The sequence below is a fragment of the Sturnira hondurensis genome, unplaced genomic scaffold, assembly GCF_014824575.4.
Source record: "Sturnira hondurensis isolate 20B ecotype Veracruz unplaced genomic scaffold, ASM1482457v3 Scaffold0018097, whole genome shotgun sequence".
NCBI lineage: Eukaryota > Metazoa > Chordata > Mammalia > Chiroptera > Phyllostomidae > Sturnira > Sturnira hondurensis.
In genome coordinates, this window is record NW_028090728.1 from 1,976,803 (window position 1) to 1,997,410 (window position 20,608).

At 57.7% G+C, this 20,608-nt stretch overlaps 2 protein-coding genes across 6 annotated transcripts; one reads left to right on the plus strand and one right to left on the minus strand.

Moving 5' to 3' along the window:
- Positions 1–35: 35 nt before the first annotated feature.
- Positions 36–6,927, minus strand: MIEF2 (mitochondrial elongation factor 2). 4 transcript variants are annotated; one of them, XM_037068848.1, is made up of 4 exons: positions 6,870–6,927; positions 4,168–4,320; positions 3,792–3,972; positions 36–3,340 (listed from the first exon to the last, which is right to left on the minus strand). In XM_037068848.1, exons 2-4 carry the CDS (start codon positions 4,312–4,314, stop codon positions 2,250–2,252), a joined length of 1,419 nt encoding a protein of 472 aa, XP_036924743.1. In that variant the 5' UTR covers positions 4,315–4,320; positions 6,870–6,927; the 3' UTR covers positions 36–2,249. The 4 variants fall into 4 exon arrangements, with proteins under 4 accessions (XP_036924743.1, XP_036924742.1, XP_036924744.1 ...); XM_037068847.1 differs by lacking the exon at positions 6,870–6,927 and adding an exon at positions 6,019–6,220; XM_037068849.1 differs by lacking the exon at positions 6,870–6,927 and adding an exon at positions 6,019–6,220 and having other exon boundaries at positions 36–3,304; positions 4,168–4,324.
- Positions 6,928–7,437: 510 nt separating this feature from the next.
- On the plus strand, positions 7,438–20,587 carry FLII (FLII actin remodeling protein). Of its 2 annotated transcripts, none has more exons than XM_037068839.1 (30): positions 7,438–7,573; positions 9,255–9,365; positions 9,659–9,730; positions 11,040–11,120; positions 11,445–11,530; positions 11,664–11,825; positions 12,002–12,105; positions 12,451–12,626; positions 12,715–12,872; positions 13,546–13,630; positions 14,038–14,185; positions 14,364–14,500; positions 14,661–14,873; positions 15,140–15,319; positions 15,923–16,005; positions 16,128–16,202; positions 16,454–16,537; positions 16,642–16,813; positions 17,367–17,471; positions 17,558–17,749; positions 18,120–18,308; positions 18,416–18,555; positions 18,630–18,876; positions 19,019–19,173; positions 19,258–19,318; positions 19,403–19,531; positions 19,611–19,717; positions 19,811–19,916; positions 20,025–20,090; positions 20,178–20,587. In XM_037068839.1, the coding sequence occupies exons 1-30, from the start codon at positions 7,511–7,513 to the stop codon at positions 20,310–20,312; spliced, it is 3,822 nt and encodes a 1,273-aa protein (XP_036924734.1). In that variant the 5' UTR covers positions 7,438–7,510; the 3' UTR covers positions 20,313–20,587. The 2 variants fall into 2 exon arrangements, with proteins under 2 accessions (XP_036924734.1, XP_036924735.1); XM_037068840.1 differs by having other exon boundaries at positions 14,367–14,500.
- Positions 20,588–20,608: the final 21 nt, after the last annotated feature.

Genomic DNA, 20,608 nt, shown 5'->3' on the forward strand with positions numbered 1-20,608 from the left:
ACTCAATCTATTGAGCTACACCAGCCGGGGCTCCAGTTTTTTTTCTTACTGAAATTATGGTGTGTGAGGGGAAGTTCAGAACCACTGAAAGCATGAGGCCTGCCCAGATGGGGCCACATGTGGGGTTCAGTCATCTAGGAGGGCCTCTGGACCAGGCTCACTTCCTGGCCCACTGCTCTGGCCATGCCCAGGCCAGCCTTCCCCAGGCCACTGGTTATCCTGAGGAGCACAGCCATGGTCAGGCACAGGCTGGGCAGCGGAGGGCCCCTTGTGCTCCAGCTCTGTGCTATTGGGCCAGCAAGTCTCTCTGGTTTGCGGGGGTCACCCGCTTCAGGCCAGGCTCTGTGCTAACACTCCCACCAAAAATTACTCCTCGCAACCACCCTAGGAAACGGGTGTCACATAATCCCCACTCTACAGGAGAATCCTGAAGCACAACCTCTGCCTCCAGCCTGTTCCCTCACCAGCCCTCAGCTGCTTGAGGGAAGCAGCTCCTGAGACAAGTTAACCGAATGGCCCTCAGCTTAGCCACCTCCTGCCCTTTGACCCTGGCCAGAGCCTGAGTGCAGCCCTCCAGCTGTCTAGGTGCTGGAGAGGCCTCATGACTTCCAGAGGCAGCCCTGGACCCTGCAGCCAGAGGTGCACACAAGCATCTGTCCCATGTGACAGCCCCTCGGATGAAGTAGCACTCTAATCCTGTCCTCGCTTGTCATGTAATCGCAGTTGGAAGGAGGGTGGTCACCTTAGAAAGTACAATGGATTGAAAGGGGACAAGCAAGTGGGAATGGTACAGCTGTGGTGCCCACACCCCAAATATACACGGTCTCGTTTGTCATATGGGGACAATGGAGATAAGCCCCAGCTTTGGCTTCTTTTGGGACACTGATGTACTTGCCTCTCCATGTGTTCGGGGAAGGTTGCCCCCCATTTGTGAAGCAACAAGGAGAAACAAGGAAGGTGAAAAAAAATCACACTTCTCTAATGATATTAGCTGAAAGGCTTGGGGCAGCTCTAGCCATCTGAGAAATCAAAGGGGTTTTGAACTACAAAATTCGGGCTTTGGGAAGAAACAAAACCCTAGTTGGTTCCCATTACAAAAGCAAGACATCACACCAGGACTCTTGTAATCATCTCCCTCCAGATAACCTCTACCAGTTAAACTATGCTACCTCCAGGTGGGTCCCAAGACCCTCTGACAAGTTTCCAGAACTCCAAAGAACTGCTTATGAGAGCTCAGCATGAGTCACATAAATCCTTGTGAATCCTTGCTTTTATTCTTGTTCACATTCTTCGAGGCACAGGTCTGCTTCAGCAGGAAGGATACCAAAGACAGGAGGAACACCTGGGAGGGGAGGCAGACCCTCCCTTTCCTATCCCCCACCTTGCCAAGCTTCAGTGAGAACACAGGCGTCAGCTGAGGGCAGTCATTTTGGCACTGGGGAGGCCAGCCGACGATGCACCAGCCTCTGCTCTCTTGCCGGGCCCACCAGTATCTAGCGGGACACCTTGGCTCTGGGGAAGGCAGGCGGCACAGAACCTTGGCTCCTCCGGTGGAGAAGAGGCCCTCCCAGGGGCTTCCACTGCCCGAAGAGGACGCTCACCTGGTGGAGGGCAGAAGGCCCTCCATGAAGGAATGAGGCGGGCTGCTCATCAAGCTAAGCCCCCACTCCAGGCTGGAGGAGAGCTCGACCAGCAAACTAGACCACAGATGACATCGGAAAACCCCAGCCTCAAAGCCAGCCAAAGCTGCATCCTGCAGGTACCAGGTAACAATGCCCATGAGGGTGAACAAACACACAGTGTTTACCATCCTACACCAGAGACCTAGAGATGCCTGGAGCTGGCACCCAAGCAAAGCACCGAACTCACCCTCTCAACAGAAAAACAGAGCTGGCCTTATCCACTGCCTAGAACGGCAGAAGCCATATTCTGTCAATGGAGTCACTGCTGGTGACAATGGACCAAGCCCAAGTCCAGGGTCAGTCTAGAAGGCCGAAGGGGAGAGGCTGGCATTCCAGGCTGCCTGAGAGGTGGCACAGCCGTGCTCAGGTGACAGCAACCCAAGCTCTCTGGACTTAGAAGTTCCAGCAACTGTTGCCTATGCGCATGCTAACCCTGCAGGCCTAGGTAATGCACCCTCTTTCATTCTGGTGAAAAGCAAAAGAAAAACTGCCCTCTAAATCCTTGGGAGAGAGGAGCATGCAGCTCACCAGCATCAGAACACGTGCTGCCAGCCCTGTCCCACCCATCTACAGCAGCCCCTCTGGGGTCTGCAGGCCAAAGTATAGTGCGTAACCCATGTCGTCAATCTCCTGTGGGTGCAGGCTGTCGAAGAGGTTCACAGCAGGGTTGAAATGGCAGGGTAGGCTGGCCTGCTCTAGGCTGCCGATGAGCAGCTCCACTGCCTGCAGGAAGCGTGTGCCCAAGGCCTCTTCAGCCCAGTTCACATCCTCCTCTCCCAGACGGAGAACAACCTGGGTCAGGTGGCTCCGGCTCAGCTGCCGCAGGGCCGGATGGCCTTGGCAGACACTACACAGCAGCAGCAGCAGCCGCCGGCGGGTCCCCAAATCATGGTCATCCAAAGCTCGCAGCCTGGCAGCCTCTGCCAGGTACAAATCCTGCAGCCAGAAGTTCCCAGCCACCCCCTCCAGGGGCCAGGCCAGAAGGAGCCGATCCTCCGTGTCAGCCCCAGTGACCACCAGGAGCACAGCAACAGTGAACTCCAGGCGCTCATTCTGTACCTCAAGCAGCAGCTCCTCTGAGGCCATGTTGGGCTGGATCAAGCACCCGAGAAGGCTGCCAATAGCTGGCCAGTTGACGGAAGCGGCCAGGGCCTTACGGAGCAGTTCCAGCAGGACACGGGAAGAGAGATAGCCTCCCACCAGAAAGCGGTCCCATGGGCTACTTCCACGGGGGCAGAATTCAAGCTGAGTCCTACGCACAGCCCAGCAGCGAGGGTCCCTGGCCACAGTGTCCACGCCAGGCACTAGGCTCCACAGGCCTGGCTCCAGCACCAGGGGCACCAGGAGACGCACATGGTCGGCAGCCCCTGCCTGCAGGCCATCATAAAGTGGCCCCCCAGGCACAAGCGCCCCAAAAGGTAGTTCTGGGAACTTGCTCTGCAAGTAGGCCTGCAGCTCCAGGGCAATGTCACCGGCCAACTGCTTGGCCAGAGCCACATGAGACACTGGGATGCTCACACGGTCTCGCTCGTATGCCAGCAGCCTTTCCTGGAACGTCAGGCACAGTGGTGCTGGAGAGCTAAGCTGAGGAGCTGGCTGAGGGTCAGCATCTGCAGGCCCCTCTGCAGAGTGAAAGGCCAGGGAACATGTCAGAAGCCCTGTGACAGACCAAGAGAATGCTACAGAACTACTAGCTGTGTATCGGCCCTGGGTTTCATTTTCCTCACCCATAGGATGACCACCTGAGAAGGCACTTAGCTTAGGTGCCCACATATGCACAGTGGTCTGATAACAAATTCTCTGGAGCCAAAACAGCTTCATGCAGAGTAGACAGTTGCTACTCTGGACCTCAGTTTCCCCCTCTGAGGCCCCCCAGAGTCTTAAGGCTACTGCCCTGCTCTATACCACCCCCAAAGTCCACATGTCCCAGTGGTTGGCAGGAGGGCGGGAAAACACACCATTAAACATGCAGGGAGCCCACAGCCCTGGGGCAGGAGCATCTTGCACAGGTCATAGTCAGTCAGCAGCAGAGCCTGGGCTGTATACATCTCCTCAGTGTGACCACCAAAGGGGGACCCACCCAATTAGAGGAATAGGGGTGCCATTCACCTGGAGCAACGAGTGAGGGGGCTGAGAGAAGCACAGGATGGCTGAGGGCAGCAGGTGAGGACCGGGGCTGTTGGCATGGCGTGGCCTTGAGCAGGCTCAGTTCCTTCCAACTGTCCTCCCGGCATGTAGCATCTCCCTTGATGTCATCCTCGTCCTGAGGGCTGGTAGCCCTGTCAATGAGCTGCAGACAGAGGGGTACAGGTCAGAGTGTCTGAAGCCTGGGCAGCATGGTAAAGCCCTGGGGCAAAGCAAACAAGGTTTCTGGGTGACAGCCTTGGACAGTCCCCACCCCACCTCCCAGGGCCCCACTGCAGGCCCCAGCCCTGTGGTCTTCTTTTGGAAGCCCCAAGTGTTAACTGGCCCAGCATGGCCTTACCCGCTTCACAGCCAGGGTGGCAATACCCAGCATGGCAGCCCCACTCACACCCAGTACCAGGCGGGCATTGGCCAGGAGGAAGTCCACAGCGCTGCCCCACACGTCGTCATCATGCCGCTTCCCCCGTTTCTGGGAGAACTGTGCCATGTCTGTCTGCCTGAAAGAGAGCCAGGGTGCAGAGACCGCCAAGTCTGGGGGGAGCCAGGCTGACAGCAGGGCACCTATGGGTGAGCACTCTGGTTGCCATCCTGCTGTGGTTGCTGACTTAAGCCCACCAGGGGTTCCTGAGAGTTTTGTGACAAAGAGGCTGCTTCCAAGGTTTCTTGTGGGGGGAAGGAGAACTGCCTGAGCCCCCTTCCCCAAATCTGCAAACTTTCCACCCACCCCTTGGACAGGTCGGCTCACATAAGAAAGGTCAGGGAAGAGGCCCATTTCCCCAACCCTATCCTCCAGGATTCCTGACATCACCAAAAGACCTGTGAGGAGGGCCTTATCATCACCCCAAGTTTACAGAGAAACAGGCTGCTGAGGCACACAGTGAACAATGGGTGCTTGGACCCACGCTGCAAAGCCTCCAGGCTCTCTCTCGCCCACCTCCAGAGTCCCTGAAGGCTGCTTCATCCCAGTTCTTAACCAGGGCTGGGCACAGCAGGGGGCAGGAGCTGCTTGTCAGTGGGTATGTGCCAGTCAAGGCCAAAGGCCCTGCTGTGCGGACAGCAAATAAAGTAACTCTACACTGCGAAAGTTCCAACAGAGGACTGGCCCAGTACCTAGGGACGGTGCCTTTGGGCTTGGGACAATGGGAATGGGGAGCCGTCCTCAGCTGCGGGGAGCCTAAGCAACAGAGAAGGGAAGCAGAGGGCCTGGAGCCCCAGCCACCTGCTCACCTGTAAAGTGGCCCAGACATCGGGGAGGAAGGGTTAGAAGTGAGAAGTCTAGAAGTTGGGGAGTGTAGGCAGAGACCTTTCCCGGGGCTCCATGCACCAGGCCCCGGCCTCAGGTTCTTCCAGAGGGACTCCTGCCCTTAGGCCCTGAGAGCTGAGGGTGAAGGTGATCAAGGAGCAAGCCCAGAGGACCAGCCAGGCACCAGGCAGAACTGTCTTTTCCAGGGCCGATGACCCTGAGCTCAGGGCCAGCTCTGAGGTCACCAAGGACATCTGTCCTCCCTGTTCAGCTGTGGGTGCCCAGGACTGTTGCCAGGTGAGGAGATGCCTGGAATAGCTGAAGCCTGACTCACCCGGGGACCTCAGCCCCAGCTCCAATCCCCCATGCCCCGAGACTCAAAAGCAGACTCTAGGGTCTGGGTTGGTCAAAGGCTGACTGACGGGATGCCCACCACGGCCCAGCAACTGCTACCCGCCTCCAGCGGAACTAGGAGTACGCTTTACAAACTATAAAGCTCTTTCAATGCCCGCCGCTTGTCTAACCTGGGACTCAAGCGAATCCCTGGAGGGGTCACGCAGGCCCCAACCCAAAGCTTTCCAACTCCGGGAAGGGGGAAAGGGAGCGGGTGGTTAAAAATAAACCGACTCTGCGCAGCCGGGCCCTCAACGCCTTGGGAGGCCAACTGTCTTCCCCCTCCTCTGCCAAACCCAGGGTCGGGGCACCCGCAGTAATTCCTGGGGGCCTGTTAAGGCCCGGGCCACAGGGGAAGGCACAGAGGCTCTGAGAAACTAAGCGATGTACCCAAGTATGGGATTCGAACTCCGGCCTGGAGGTCCAAAGCCATTGCCTCATTTCACTACCGGGGCCCCGGACCCTCGCGGAGGCCACGCCCCCGGACCGGCGTCCAAGCACGCTCCACGCCGGAGGACCGGTGACCCTGGACGGGCCGTCGCGCTCTGGCTGTACCTGCGTTGAGACTTCAGCACAGCGACCGGCGGACGCAGCAAGTCTCTCCGGGTCCCAAATCCAGACCCGCCTGGGAACGGAATGTGAAGAACTCAGGACCCGAATGTTTAGGCCCCGGAGGCGGCCGCAGACTCCGAAACTCACGCAGAGCGGAAGGCCCTGCCTCCAATCAGAGCGCTCAAGCCCCGTGTCCTTGCTCCAAAATATTACTTGGTTCTGCCAGTGGCTAGCAGGCCACGCCCCCTACCGAGTTGCACGCTTCCTTGGGGGCGGGACTTTCTGTAGCACCCCGAATTTAAAGGTGCAAGATTGTGTCCGAGTGGGCGGCTAGACAGTGTGGTGGCAGTTCATCGGTTTGCGGAATGAGCCGGCCCCCAGAACCTGTAGTGACGCGTGTGCACTGGTAATATGAGCCTCCGGTGTGGAGAAAGGGGTGTGAGCCCACCTTACTCCCTGGGGCTAGGCAGACTGACGCACCAGGCCCCTCGCCCCAGTCTGTGAGGCTAACCCTTCAGGTCACCTCTGTGAGAGTGCCTTGGAGACATGCTTAGTCTTATCTATAGGCCCACACAGGGCACACAATGTGAGCCGGAAACCTTCCCCTGCGGCCCACTCCTTGTGACCTTGTGCGGGCTCCTCTCCACCCTCAGTTTTCTTTGAAACGGGAACACCAGAACCCCATCGCCCCCTGACAAGGATGGTTGTGCATATACCCTGTGGTTTATTTGGCATTTATTTCTTGGGGGCCTACTATGTGCCGGTCGGAGGAGGTGCGGCAAGTAAGCAAATAAACTGACTGTGTGTGTGGAGGTGAGGAACGTTGGCTTGAAGCTGGAATAGTAACGTGACACTGAGTGCCGGCTGTATGCATTGAGCTACACCCGCCTTTGTTCATTTGTTTCTGGCGACGACCTCAGGAAGCATTTCACAGATGACGGAACAGGCCGAGAGCAGCCCTGGGCTTGCTCAGAGCTCTGGGACCAAGGGCCCAGCCCAGGCATCCTACTCCAGTGGGCGCCATGCAGCGCCCTGCGTGCAGATAAAGACTCCCGGGCAGGGCAGCTGCGTCCCCGGGCCTGGGTTCCAGAACCAGGGAGGCAACTTCAACACTTGCTCCACCGCAGCAGCCCTGGAGATAGGTGCTGCAGAGCTCGGGGCGCACCACTGCCCGGGGCGCGCGGGGACTTCTTAGCCTGGAGGTTATGAAGCCTCCTGCGCGAGCACACGGGGCCCCCGAACTCCTCGAAGCCCCTCCAGTCCTGGAACAGACGGGGAAGTAGAGGCCGGGGCAGGCCTAAACCCTCCCGGGGCGGGGACCGGCGCTTCCCGCGGTGCCTGGGGGCGCCGGGGCTGGAGGAACTGAGCCCAGGCTCCGCCTTTCCGCCCGACGGGGCCCGGGAGGAGTTAAAGGGGCGGGGCCAGCGGTGGCTCAGCCGGGAGCTCTCTCACCACCCTCCAGCGCCTGGCCGGGCCTTGCAGTGAGAGCGGCGCCATGGAGGCCACTGGAGTGCTGCCGTTCGTGCGCGGCGTGGACCTCAGCGGCAACGACTTCAAGGTGAGCCGGACGGGTGGTGGGCCGGGCTCCCCTCCGGGTCCTCTGGTCCGCTCCAGTCCGCTCCGGTCTCTGCTTCCTGTCTTGTCTGCCTCGGGGCCTAGTGAATGAGGGCGGGGCCGGGTGGGGCTCTCCTGGGGCTTGGATCGCGGGCTCAGGGCCCGCACCGGAGACCGAGGCTGGGTCGGGGTGGCTGCGACGCCTGAGCTCTGAGTCACGCTAGGGGGTGGGCTGGGAGCCCCTACCCCATGTACCCGTCCTGGTATTTGGGCAGGGGTCAGTGAATTCTGCCACCACTTTCCCACCCTTCCTTTCCCGTCCCGCTGAGGTCATACGTTCAGGCCAGGCTCTGAGTCACTGCCGCACCACGGGCAGTCCGGGCAGTCCGGGCAGTCCGAGTGCCTTGGTTGGGTCTGCAGCTCATCACTACCACTACCTTGTTCCTGCCAGCCCCACCCTGTGTGGTCTTGGGCAAGTCCCTTCCCTTCAGTTTTCTTATTCTGTGAAAGGGCTTAAAAGTTACCCTCTTGGAGATGAGGATTAGTAGTTGGTTTGGAGAGTGTGCCAGGCAAGTGTGGGAGGCCCCGGGTGGCAGCTGCCAGACTGATGGACCAGGGCCACCAAGAGCCGTAGCCCAGCCTTCCAACCACTTGTGGGTAGGGACTTTCGAAAGCGTGAAGGATGAGGCGGGCAGGGCGTGACCAGAGGAGCCTGGGTGGGAGCTGAGGGAGGTGAGAGCTGGCCTGGTGGTACTAGGAGACCCCACCCAGGCTGAAGGGTGGGAGAGTGGGCAGACTCAGACTGGAGTCAGTTTAATGTCAGCCTGGTGTGTAGAGTCAGGGAGCCCAGATGTCAGTTGGGGTCAGGGGTTTGTCCGGCCAAGGCTAAAGAGGTAGGCAGGTTCTTTCTGCATTTATCCATATATGCATGCACTTTGACCCTACATATAGGTGACCACACCACTTTCCTCTACCTTCATGCCCACCATCCTCACCTGGGGTCTCCATGTGTCCTCTTCAGACTGAAAGTCTGAGTCACTGCCCAGAAATGTGGCTGTAGGGGAAGGGGACACCAGACAAGGACACTGAAGGCACATGCTACCCCAGGCTCCCTGCCACAAGGTTTGGGGGCTACTGAGGTGGGCATTCATTGAATATGGGAATGAATGAATGAACGAGGCAGTACCTGTGCATGGTTGGGAGATGGGGCTTTGCACCAGGGCTTTGGACCTTGTCACAAATGGCTTGTATGCTGATGATGAAGGGCACAGGTAGGACCATGGTAGAGGCTCAGGGGCTACCCCCACAGCAGAGGGCACAGGCAGAGCCTGGAATGCTGGTCAAAAGCATTTGAACCAAGCTGACCACATAGTGGGTGCTGGGATTCCATCTTGACTCTCCTGGGGCTCAGAACCAGCAAGAGATACAGATCTTAGGCCAGCAGTCATCCAATAATTAGTTGGTTCTCACAACACTTCTATCATGAGGGGGCTTCTATGAGCCCTGTTTTATGTTGAGAAAATTGAGGCACAGAGAGGCAGAGTGACTTGTCCGGGGGTCACACAGCTGGTGAGAGTTGACTGCCTTGCTTCCCAAAAGTTTCCATGGGCAGCTGGGGGCCATAGTGGGTGGTAGAGCAGGGACGTGCCTCTCCCAGATCAGCCTAACCATCAATACCCCCCCAGGGAGGCTACTTCCCTGAAAATATCAAAGCCATGACCAGTCTGCGATGGCTGAAGCTGAACCGCACCGGCCTCTGCTACCTGCCTGAGGAGTTGGCTGCCCTGCAGAAGCTGGTGAGGGCTTTTCAGTGGGTAGGGTGGGTGCCCGTGGATGGGGCTAGACCAGGTACAGAAGGCAGATGACAGAGAAGGATGCTGATAGCCATGAGCAAAGCTGGCAAAGAGGGAAGAAGCACTCTGTCCTGGGAAGCATGCAAGGTGGGGTCTGTGGGGCTGGGGTGCTGCAGAGGTGGACTGGGCCTGTGTAGCCAAAGGACCCCTGACTGGGCAAAGTTGTGGAGGCAGATGGAGACCCCATAGATACCCCTCTCACCCCACTGAGCCTCTGCCCCCTTGTCCTGGCCCAGGAGCACCTCTCTGTGAGCCACAACCACCTAACCACGCTTCATGGGGAGCTGTCCAGCCTGCCGTCTCTTCGGGTAAGTGTAGCTGGGGGGCCACCAAGTTTGGGGTGGGGACTGGGCCCACCAGCCAGGGGCATGAGGGCAGGGCCAGACCCCAGGCTAGAGCATCACCTCTTCCTACAATAGCTGTTTTGAGAAACAGCTACAATAATAACAACTGGTAGTGGTTAGAAAATGTTCTAACTATTCCATGTGGATTTTACCTTTTAATCCTGACCTCCACCAAGTTCACAGATGAGGATATTTGGACACAGAGGTCACTTGGCAGAGGTCATATAGCCAGGTGTGATAGAGCTAGGGTGGGGGTTTTGGCCAGAAGGGGAGGTGGTCAGTGTGGCTTGCTCACACTTCTGCTCTTCTTAGAGCTTCTGACATTCCAGAACAATAGGCTCCTGGCAAGACCCTTCAGGCCTTAGCCAAAGGTCATTCCCAACCAAAGCTAAAGTCCTGGATCTTAAGGACTAAGGCTGCTTGAGTTCAAATTGGCTCTGCCACTTCTTGCCTGCTGACCTCAGACAAGTCCCACTATCTGGGAAGCTTTCGATGGGGGATCATTGTGAAGGCACAGGGCACCACACAGACACAGAACTAAAGGAGGGGCAGTGGCAGCCCTGGACCCTGCTGTTACTTGCAATCCCAGCACCATTCCCCGACCTCTCCTCTGCTCCTTGACCTTTTTATGTCCTTAGGAGAAAACTTCATTGGCAGCATGAAGTTTCTGTCCTTGGGAAAAAACACAGACCTGCTTAGTCCACACTGATTTCTCATTGGGCCAAGCTTCTCTCTCTGTTCTAGGAGCCCTGACTCAGAGATTCATCCCTGTCTTGCCCTCTGGAAAGAAGAAGAGGGATTGTTCAATCAGAAAAATTTTGCCCCAGCTGGTGTAGCTTAGTGGATTGAGTGCGGGCCTGTGAACCAGAGGATCGCAGTTCGATTCCCAGTCAGGGCATATGCCTGGGTTGCAGGCCAGTTCCCAGCAGGGGACACACGAGAGGCAATCATACATTGATATTTCTCTCCCTCTCTCCTTCCCTTCCCCTCTAAAGATAAATAAATTTAAAAAAAAAATTTAAAAAGAAAAGTTTCCCTAGGGATGCTGTGCTGGGCTCTGGGGCTCATTTGAGCTGGGCTTTGAGGTGTGAATAGGAGCTCGTGGGGAGAAGAGGAAGAGCCTGCCAGGTGGAGTGACTGTGAGCAAAGGCCAGGGTGGGAGAGCATTCAGGCCTGGCCTCCAGTGAGCTTCCTAAGGAGGGTCCCTCCCTCATCTCTCTGCATCTCCTGAGGGAGAAGCCAAGAATCACAGACTTTCATGGTTTACCCCCAGGCCATTGTGGCTCGAGCCAACAACCTGAAGAATTCTGGAGTGCCAGATGACATCTTCAAGCTGGAGGACCTGTCAGTCCTGGTCAGTGGTTACCCACCCACGACAATGGTCTTTGGGACCAAAGACCATTTTTGTCTCATTTTATAGATGAGGAGACTGAGGCTTAGAATAGGCAGTGCCTTGCCCAAGGTTATTCATGGAGTCAGAGCCTTAGCCTAGGTACCCTGGGTCCTGGCTGTCTGGGGTCCTGGCTGGGGACCCCAGGGTCCTGGCTGTCTCCTTTTGGCCCCCAAAACCCCTCATCTGCCCCCTTCTCAGTGCCCTGCCTGATCTCCCAGGCTGACGGAGGACTGGCAAGGTGGGACCAGCACTGACTCCTGACCTGGCCTTACCCCTCTTAACCAGGACTTGAGCTACAACCAGCTGACAGAATGCCCTCGGGAGCTGGAAAACGCCAAGAACATGCTGGTGCTGAACCTCAGCCATAACAGGTGCCTGTCAGGCCTGGAGGGTGAGCCAGGCAGGGCCACGATGCAGCAGGAGTCAGGTGGGTCCCAAAGGCAGGCATGTGGCACTGACCTGGTGGCCCCGCTGGCCCTGTCCTCTTTCTCCCTCTTCCCACAGCATTGACACCATCCCCAACCAGCTCTTCATCAATCTCACCGACCTGCTGTACCTGGACCTCAGTGAGAACCACCTGGAGAGCTTACCCCCGCAGATGCGCCGCCTGCTGCACCTGCAAACACTCGTTCTCAATGGGAACCCACTGCAGCACGCCCAGCTCCGGTCGGCACTGCACGGGCCTGGGCCCTCTGCTCCCCAGCAGCCCTTACCCTTCCTATCCTGGGTTCAATGTGGGCTGTGCCCCTCAGCCAGGCCCTACCCCAGTCCTCTTTCCTGTCACCTCACCCCACAGCTGTCTTGGGCCTTCCCCTGGCCTGACCACCCACATGGCCCTGCAGGCAGCTCCCAGCTCTGACAGCCCTGCAGACCCTGCACCTGAAGAACACCCAGCGCACCCAGAGCAACCTCCCCACCAGCCTTGAGGGTCTGAGCAACCTCACAGGTCAGCAGTCCCTGGGTGGCCCATCAGCCTCTGGTCCCCTCAGGTACCTCACTTCCCATGGAGGAAGGGGTTGACCCTGCTTCTCTGACCATCTCCCAGGAGGAGAGGCTAGCATGTGGTTATGTTGTGCTTGTCTCTGCCATGACTGTGATGACCAGTGGTAACACCCAGTCCTGAGCATTGACTTTTTTATGCTCAGAACCCCCTATAAGGGAGTCTGTCCTGAGGCTCAGGGAGGTTAAGTCACTCACTAAAAGCCACACAGCCTGCAGGTGGTGAAACCAGGCTTCCAGTGAGATCTGGCTGCCTCGGGCCCTGGCTGACACACCCCACCCTGTGTCCCAGATGTGGACCTGTCCTGCAACAACCTGACTCGGGTGCCCGAGTGCCTGTACACCCTCTCCAGCCTGCGACGCCTCAACCTCAGCAGCAACCAGATCACAGAGCTGTCCCTGTGCATTGACCAGTGGGTACATGTGGAGACCTTGAACCTGTCCCGAAATCAGCTCACCTCACTGCCTGTGAGTCCAGGACTGGGGAGGGATAGGAAGGCCACTGGGCCATCCTAGCTGCTACCATGACTCCCGCCTCTTTCTGCTTTCCCTCCAGTCGGCCATTTGCAAGCTGACCAAGCTGAGGAAGCTGTACCTGAACTCCAACAATCTGGACTTTGATGGACTGCCCTCAGGCATCGGCAAGCTGGCTAGCCTAGAGGAGTTCATGGCCGCCAATAACAACCTGGAGCTGATCCCAGAGAGCCTCTGCAGGTATCAGAGCAAGGCTGGGCCAGTGGGGTGGGGGCAGCCACAGCTCAGGAAACCCCAGAGTGACAACAGGAACCCCCTGTGGTCTTCGTGTGTCGTACAGAATGGAGGAGTTGATTTGGCTTTTTGGGTGGACTAACTACTCAGGCCTGGGCTTGTGTTAACCTGCAAACTGGGCCAATGACTCCCAGTTTGGGTTCCCCAGAGCACCCTCTGGAAGGACACTGATTGGGTCGAGGCCAGAGGGGTTCCAGTGCCATGTGAGTTTGGGGCACAGTGCTGCTTCCACACCCCTTTCTGGAGGTTACAGTGTCCTCTCACGTGGCCTCCTGGCTCTAAGTCCTTCAGGCAGAACAGAGATCCCCCACCCCAGCAGCTTCCAAGCCAATTTGACACAGAACACATTTTTTCGTGTTTGTATCCAGGGAACTTTAATCTGCAGAAGGTCACCTGGACAAATTTTGCTCTGTCAGAGTCACAAGAGAACTTCACAGTCAGCTGTGAGAAGATCCCAGTTCCATGTGCTCAGTTTTGTCTGCCTTTTTAGCACGTTCAAGCTCACTGATTTCTTAACTAGCCAGATCTGTCAGTCCTCTGGCCTGCCTGCCTCCCCTTTCCCAGGACTGGAAGTTTCCCTGCCCCTCACCTCTCTGAAGCTTTGGTTCTGTCCTCACAGGTGCACAAAGCTGAGGAAACTTGTCCTGAACAAGAACCGCTTGGTGACCCTGCCAGAGGCCATCCACTTCCTGACAGAGATCCAGGTCGGGGCAGACGGGGCTACGCCAAGGGTTGGGAGCAGGGTTTGGCCGGGAGCGCAGAGGTATAGATAGGCCCTCAGGGAAGACCAACCACAGGGGTGTCACTGGAGTAAGAGGTACCCAGCAGAGGCCTCCTGGAATGGTGGCTGTCGCCAGAGTGCTTCTGCGGAGGAGGTGAGCCACATCCCTGTATCTGTATCCTGCTGGCCAGCATACAGACTTAAGTCCCTCAGCCAGCCTGCAAGGTCACAGTTCCCTGAAGGGATGGTCACTCACTGAGCTGGGAGGGGAACACAAGCCCCCAGCCCCAGCCCTGGGCCTCTCAAACCTGGCAGCTGCAAAGAGCAAGAAACAGGTGTGGCAGAGAAGTGGGACTTGGGCTCAGTGCCCCCTGCTCACCCATGAGGCAGGTCCTGGACGTTCGGGAGAACCCCAGCCTGGTCATGCCTCCCAAGCCTGCTGACCGCACCGCCGAGTGGTACAACATAGACTTCTCACTGCAGAACCAGCTGCGGCTGGCAGGTGCCTCCCCCGCCACAGTGGCTGCTGCAGCAGTTGGTAAGCAGGGGAGGGTCTGGCCTGAGAGTGTGGGGCCTCTCTTGGGCTCCACGTACCCATCTGTAAGTTGAGTGGGACACAGCTCTCTGGACACTGGTGTGCAGATTGGCCCCTGGTTGGCTGGATGCCCCAGGGGCAGGCCACATCAGGGCTTAGCTATTTGCCCCCCTCCCCTAAGTAGGGGGTGGGCCCAAGGACCCCCTTGCTCGAAAGATGAGACTACGGAGGCGCAAGGACTCAGCCCAGGATGACCAGGCCAAGCAGGTGCTGAAGGGCATGTCAGACGTGGCTCAGGAGAAAAACAAAAAGCAGGAGGTAAGTCAGGTCATGGGCTAGGTCAGGGCAGGTGGTCCTGGGCTCTGCTCAAGATAGCATGACCCAGACCCAGAGGCAGAGGGGACCCTGGGCACAGGCCCTGAGGTGGGTGCTGAGTAGAGCAACCGGTCTGAGTGGACACTTGTGGCTATAACCCCAGGAAATCACCGACAGCCGAGCCCCGGGGGGCAGGGCGAGGCGCTGGGACCAGGGCCTGGAGAAACCGCGCCTCGACTACTCGGAGTTCTTCACAGAGGACGTGGGCCAGTTGCCTGGCCTGACCATCTGGCAGATTGAGAACTTCATACCTGTGCTGGTGGAGGAAGCCTTACATGGCAAGTTCTACGAGGCTGACTGCTACATCGTGCTCAAGGTAGAAGTCAGGCGCACTGCTGGGGACTATGAGACTCCCACTGACCTTACCTTAGATAGCTCGGAATCCCCAACTCCACAGCTTTGTTTACTGAGGCAAGCTGGGAGGGAAGGTTTTGCCAAGGAGACCAGGGGCAAGGGCCCCAGCACGGGGGTGGCAGTGCACCCCATCCTGGGCTGGGGAGTCGGTGCCCATCAGAGCGGCATCTGTGGGGAGCTACCAAAACTGCCTGGTGAGGGCTGACAAGACCGTGCCCTGGCCCCCAGACCTTTCTGGATGACAGCAGCTCTCTGAACTGGGAGATCTACTACTGGATTGGTGGGGAGGCCACCCTGGACAAGAAGGCTTGCTCTGCTATCCACGCGGTGAACCTGCGCAACTACCTGGGTGCAGAGTGCCGCACTGTGCGGGAGGAAATGGGCGATGAGAGCGAGGAGTTCCTGCAGGTGCCAGTGGGCTGGGAGGGCCTTGGGGGGGGCGGGGCAAGGGTGATGGGCATAACTAATGGGGCGGGGCAGGGAGCTGGGACAAAAAACTTTTGGGTTCAGACCTAAAGTAGAAGGCAGGCACAAAAAAAGGTAAAGTCAGAGAGCAAGATGAGGCCAAAGGTGGGGGAGCCTGGGTCATTGAAGGCCAAGAAAGAGATGGGGAACTGGAACCAATATGGCTAGGGGGCAGGGCCATCAGCTGGGTACCAAGGAGGCAAGGTCAAAGGCCAAGCCCAATGAGCAGGCTAGCAAGTCATGCCAGCCCTCCTCCAGCTGATCCCCTGTTGGGGAGGCCACACACGAGATTTTACCCAGATGCACCCAAGGACCCTCCATAGCCCTGCTTGCTTCTGCCCCCTGACGCATGCTTTCCATGTCTAAACTGGCACAGGAGTGAACCCATTCATACATTCATACATCTTAACACTTTGATCGATATGTGTCCATGTTTACAGACACAGACTGTATTCTTCCCCTTCAGCTTCTGTGCACAGGCAGGGTGGTATTTGGTGGGAAGTGGTGGGAGCTCGGTGACAAAGGGCTGCACCCTCACACATGCAGGTGTTTGACAACGACATCGCCTACATTGAGGGTGGAACAGCCAGTGGCTTCTACACTGTAGAGGACACACACTATGTCACCAGGTGAGGGGTGCGTGGTTGGGCAGCACTGACTTGGATGCAGCTTGGAAGAATTGGGGGAAGAGTGTTAGGGGTAAGTTGGTCCCTTGGAATCCCCTCCAAGCCACTTGTGCTGTGGCCTCTAGGATGTACCGTGTGTATGGGAAAAAGAACATCAAGTTGGAGCCTGTGCCACTCAAGGGAGCCTCTCTGGACCCCAGGTGAGCGTCCATGAGGTGAGGCAGGAGTGCTTGACCCTGAAGTTCCTCCCCGCCACTAGTGAAGAACAGATGTGGGCTCTAGAAGAAGTCTTCCAGCAACCACTTAAAAAAACATTTTAGTAAATGTGTCCAGGTGACATAAGCAACTCTCTTAGCCCCATAATGAGAGACTTGGGGCGGAGTTGGGACCTGGAAGTGGTCACTGCCTGTGCCTGTCACAGCCCCCCCCCATCCCTGCCCCTCCTATCCAGGTTCGTTTTCCTGCTAGACCGAGGGCTGGACCTCTATGTGTGGCGGGGGGCCCAGGCCACTCTGAGTAGCACAACCAAGGCCAGGTATGAGGGTTGCGCCCTGCTCAGATATGGTGGGGGGTTTGTGTGAAGAAAAACTCACCTACAAAAGGGTATGGCCTTTCTAAGGGATTTGCACCTGCTCTCAGGCTCTTTGCAGAAAAAATTAACAAGAATGAGCGGAAAGGGAAGGCAGAGATCACACTGCTGGTGCAGGGCCAGGAGCTCCCAGAGTTCTGGGAGGCACTTGGTGGTGAGCCCTCTGAGATCAAGAAGCATGTGCCTGATGACTTCTGGCCACCCCAGCCCAAGCTGTATAAGGTGAGCTGGGCGCAGGGTGGGCCTGACTTCACTAGGGGTCAGGTTGTGGGGAAGGGCCTTGTGGTAACTAGTCTTCCATCTGGACTTTGGTGTGGAGAGGACACCACCTTCTGGTCAGGTAGTAGCCTGAGCCAAGATCTGGAGGCTGGCTCTTGGGTCAAGCCAGAAGAGTGTTAGGGTGTTTTTCCTGGAAGGTGGAGCTGGAAAGGGAGGCTGAGAAGTGCCTGGGGACCAGGCCTGAGAGCCTAGCCTTAATTCTGTAGGTGATGAGAAGCCTTTTCCTGTGACCATGGAAAAGACAAGTTAGATAATTAGAAACAATAGTAAGTTCTAGACAGAGCAGGCAAAGAAAGCACCATTTAACAGTCCTTCCACTGATAAGATATCCTTAAAATGATCTTGGAGTGGAGGGGGGAAACAAGCCTAGCGAGGAGCAGGCAGTGGCCCTGAATGCACACAGTAAATCAAGGCTAGGCTCCAAATCCTGGGCTATTGTGGGTGGGGCTCATGTCCTCAGATCCTACCCCTACAATGCTTACCTTTCTCCTACTAGGTGGGCCTGGGTCTCGGTTACCTGGAGCTGCCCCAGATCAACTACAGGCTGTCAGTGGAGCATAAGACACCTCCCAAGGTGGAACTGCTGCCCAGGATGCGGCTGGTGAGACGCACTGGGAGGTGGGTGAGGAGGCGGGATCCTTTCCTGATAGCCCAGCACTGGTTAACCTCCAGTCCCTCGCCCCACAGCTACAGAGCCTCCTGGACACGCGCTGTGTGTACATCCTGGACTGCTGGTCCGATGTGTTCATCTGGCTTGGCCGCAAGTCCCCACGCCTTGTGCGAGCCGCAGCCCTCAAACTGGGCCAGGAGCTGTGCGGGATGTTGCACCGTCCACGTCACACCATGGTCAGCCGCAGCCTCGAGGGCACTGAGGCACAGGTAGTCAGTGCAGTCCAGCCACACAGGCCACGCGCCCGAGGCCTCCTCCCCAAGATCCTGAGGACCCTTCAAACCCTGACCCTTCTGTGAATGTTCCTGCCCTACAGAACTGAACCCAAGCCCACCCCTTCCCCTTCACTGCCTAAGCCCCGCCCCCTCTAATCTCTCCCTCTTACTCCGGGTTCCTTGGCCCTGCTTCCTCCTAGGCCTTGGGTTCCACCCTTCTGTAACGTGCCCCTCCCACTTCCTGTTCTTAAGCCCCGCCCCTGCCTCCCGGGGCCCTGCCTCCCAAGCCTCCCCTGACATCCTCCCACCCCAACCTTAACCGTGCTGGACCCCACTCCAGCTCATGCTTTCTGCCCCTTGGTAGGTGTTCAAGGCCAAGTTCAAGAATTGGGATGATGTGTTGACGGTGGACTACACACGCAATGCAGAGGCCGTGCTGCAGGGCCAGGGACTTGCCGGGAAGGTGAAGCGCGACTCTGAGAAGAAAGATGAGATGAAGGCTGATCTCACTGCGCTCTTCCTGCCAAGGCAGCCTCCCATGGCGCTGGCTGAGGTGGGGCGGGCCTCTTGTGATGGGGCGGAGCCTGGGAGGAGGCTATGTGGGTCCCCTGCCTGGGGAGGAGGTACCAGCCCCAGCCCACCAGCGGGGGTCCCCTGCAGGCTGAGCAGCTCATGGAGGAATGGAACGAGGACCTGGACGGCATGGAGGGCTTCGTGCTCGAGGGTAAGAAGTTCGCACGGCTGCCTGAGGAGGAATTCGGCCACTTCTACACGCAGGACTGCTACGTCTTCCTCTGCAGGTGCTGCCCAGACCGCCTCCCTCGCCCCGCCCTCCCCACCATGGGGCTTCTGCTCACTGCCCCTGGCCCTGCAGGTACTGGGTCCCAGTGGAGTACGAGGAGGAGGAGGAGAAGAAGGAAGAGAAAGACGGGGAGAAGGCTGGGGCCGAGGGCAAAGAAGGCGAGGAGACAGCGGCCGAGGTGGAAGAGAAGCAGCCTGAGGAGGATTTCCAGTGTATCGTGTACTTCTGGCAGGGCCGGGAAGCCTCCAACATGGGCTGGCTCACCTTCACCTTCAGCCTGCAGAAGAAGTTTGAAAGCCTCTTCCCTGGCAAGCTAGAGGTGCGCTTGCCATGCTCCCGCTCTGCCCGCACAGCCTCTGGATGTGGTGCTGTGGGGACGAGACTCAGCCTGGGAAGGCTTGGCCCACAAGGGGCAGAGTGGGGGATCCAGGGAGCTGCCCCTGACACTTCCACACATCCAGGTGGTGCGCATGACTCAGCAGCAGGAGAACCCCAAGTTCCTGTCCCATTTCAAGAGGAAGTTCATCATCCACCGGGGCAGGCGGAAGGTGGCTCAGGGTGCCCTGCACCCCAGCCTCTACCAGATTCGCACCAACGGCAGCGCCCTCTGTACCCGGTGCCTGGCTGGGGAAGGGGTATAGGTGGGCAGGTGGGGTCAGTGAGCCACCTTCACTCCTTGCTGACACTCCCCCTGCCCCAGGTGCATCCAGATCAACACTGACTCCAGTCTTCTCAACTCTGAGTTCTGCTTCATCCTCAAGGTGGGATCATGGGAATGACCAGCACTATGGGTCAGGGTGGGGAGATGTTGGTTGCGCCTGACCTGAACCCTGTGCACTCTCCAGGTTCCCTTTGAGAGTGAAGACAACCAGGGCATCGTGTATGCATGGGTGGGCCGGGCATCAGACCCTGATGAAGCCAAGCTGGCGGAGGATATACTGAACACCATGTTTGATGCCTCCTACAGCAAGCAGGTGACCAGGGCAGGCGGAGGCCAGGTAGGCAGGAGAGGGCAGACAGGGACCGTGGGCTGGACCAACTTTTTACCCACAGGTCATCAATGAAGGTGAAGAGCCGGAGAACTTCTTCTGGGTGGGCATAGGCGCACAGAAGCCTTATGACGATGACGCTGAATATATGAAGCATACCCGGCTCTTCCGGTAAGGCTGGGCCCAGACCCCTGCCCCAGCTACCTCCTGAGCTCCAGTCCTGCTGTTGTTGACCCTTAGTCCCCCCTGACCCTTGACCCCCAGGTGCTCCAATGAGAAGGGTTACTTCGCAGTGACTGAGAAATGTTCTGACTTCTGCCAAGATGACCTGGCAGATGATGACATCATGTTGTTAGACAATGGCCAAGAGGTGAGACCCCTGAGGACCCTGCCCATTCGAGGAGCCCACCCACTTTAGGCCAGAAGGTGGGGGAGCTCCTGAGTCCCCCATGAGACCATCTTCCGGCCACACCCACAGGTCTATATGTGGGTGGGGACCCAGACGAGCCAGGTAGAGATCAAGCTGAGTCTCAAGGCCTGCCAGGTAAGCTGGGTTGAGGGGGGTGCTGAGGCCAACCTGGGAACCTGGAAGGCTGGCCCGAGGCTCACACACATACATCCTGCTCACCAGGTATACATCCAGCACCTACGCGCTAAAGAGCACGAGCAGCGCCGCCGCCTACGCCTGGTCCGTAAGGGTAATGAGCAGCATGCCTTCACTCGCTGCTTCCATGCCTGGAGTACCTTCCGAGAGCCCCTGGCCTAGGGTGACTGCAGGGTCCCACGGGAACCCTAAGCTCTGGGTGAGGGGGGAGAAGGGTCTTTCTCACCCACCACCTGCCAACAGAGGCTAGGTGCAGGTGGCTTCCCCCGCTTTGGGTATCCCCCAGTGCCAACAGGGGTAATGCTGCCTGGTGCCCTAAGGGGTCTTGGCAACCAGACTCCCTCCAGTGTGAGCTCATGTATGGTACCCCTTCCCTGCCAGGGATAAAGCAGATGTGGTTGTCCTTTAAGAGATATTAAATGCTTTTATTTTCAATATTAAAAACCAGCATTTTTAAT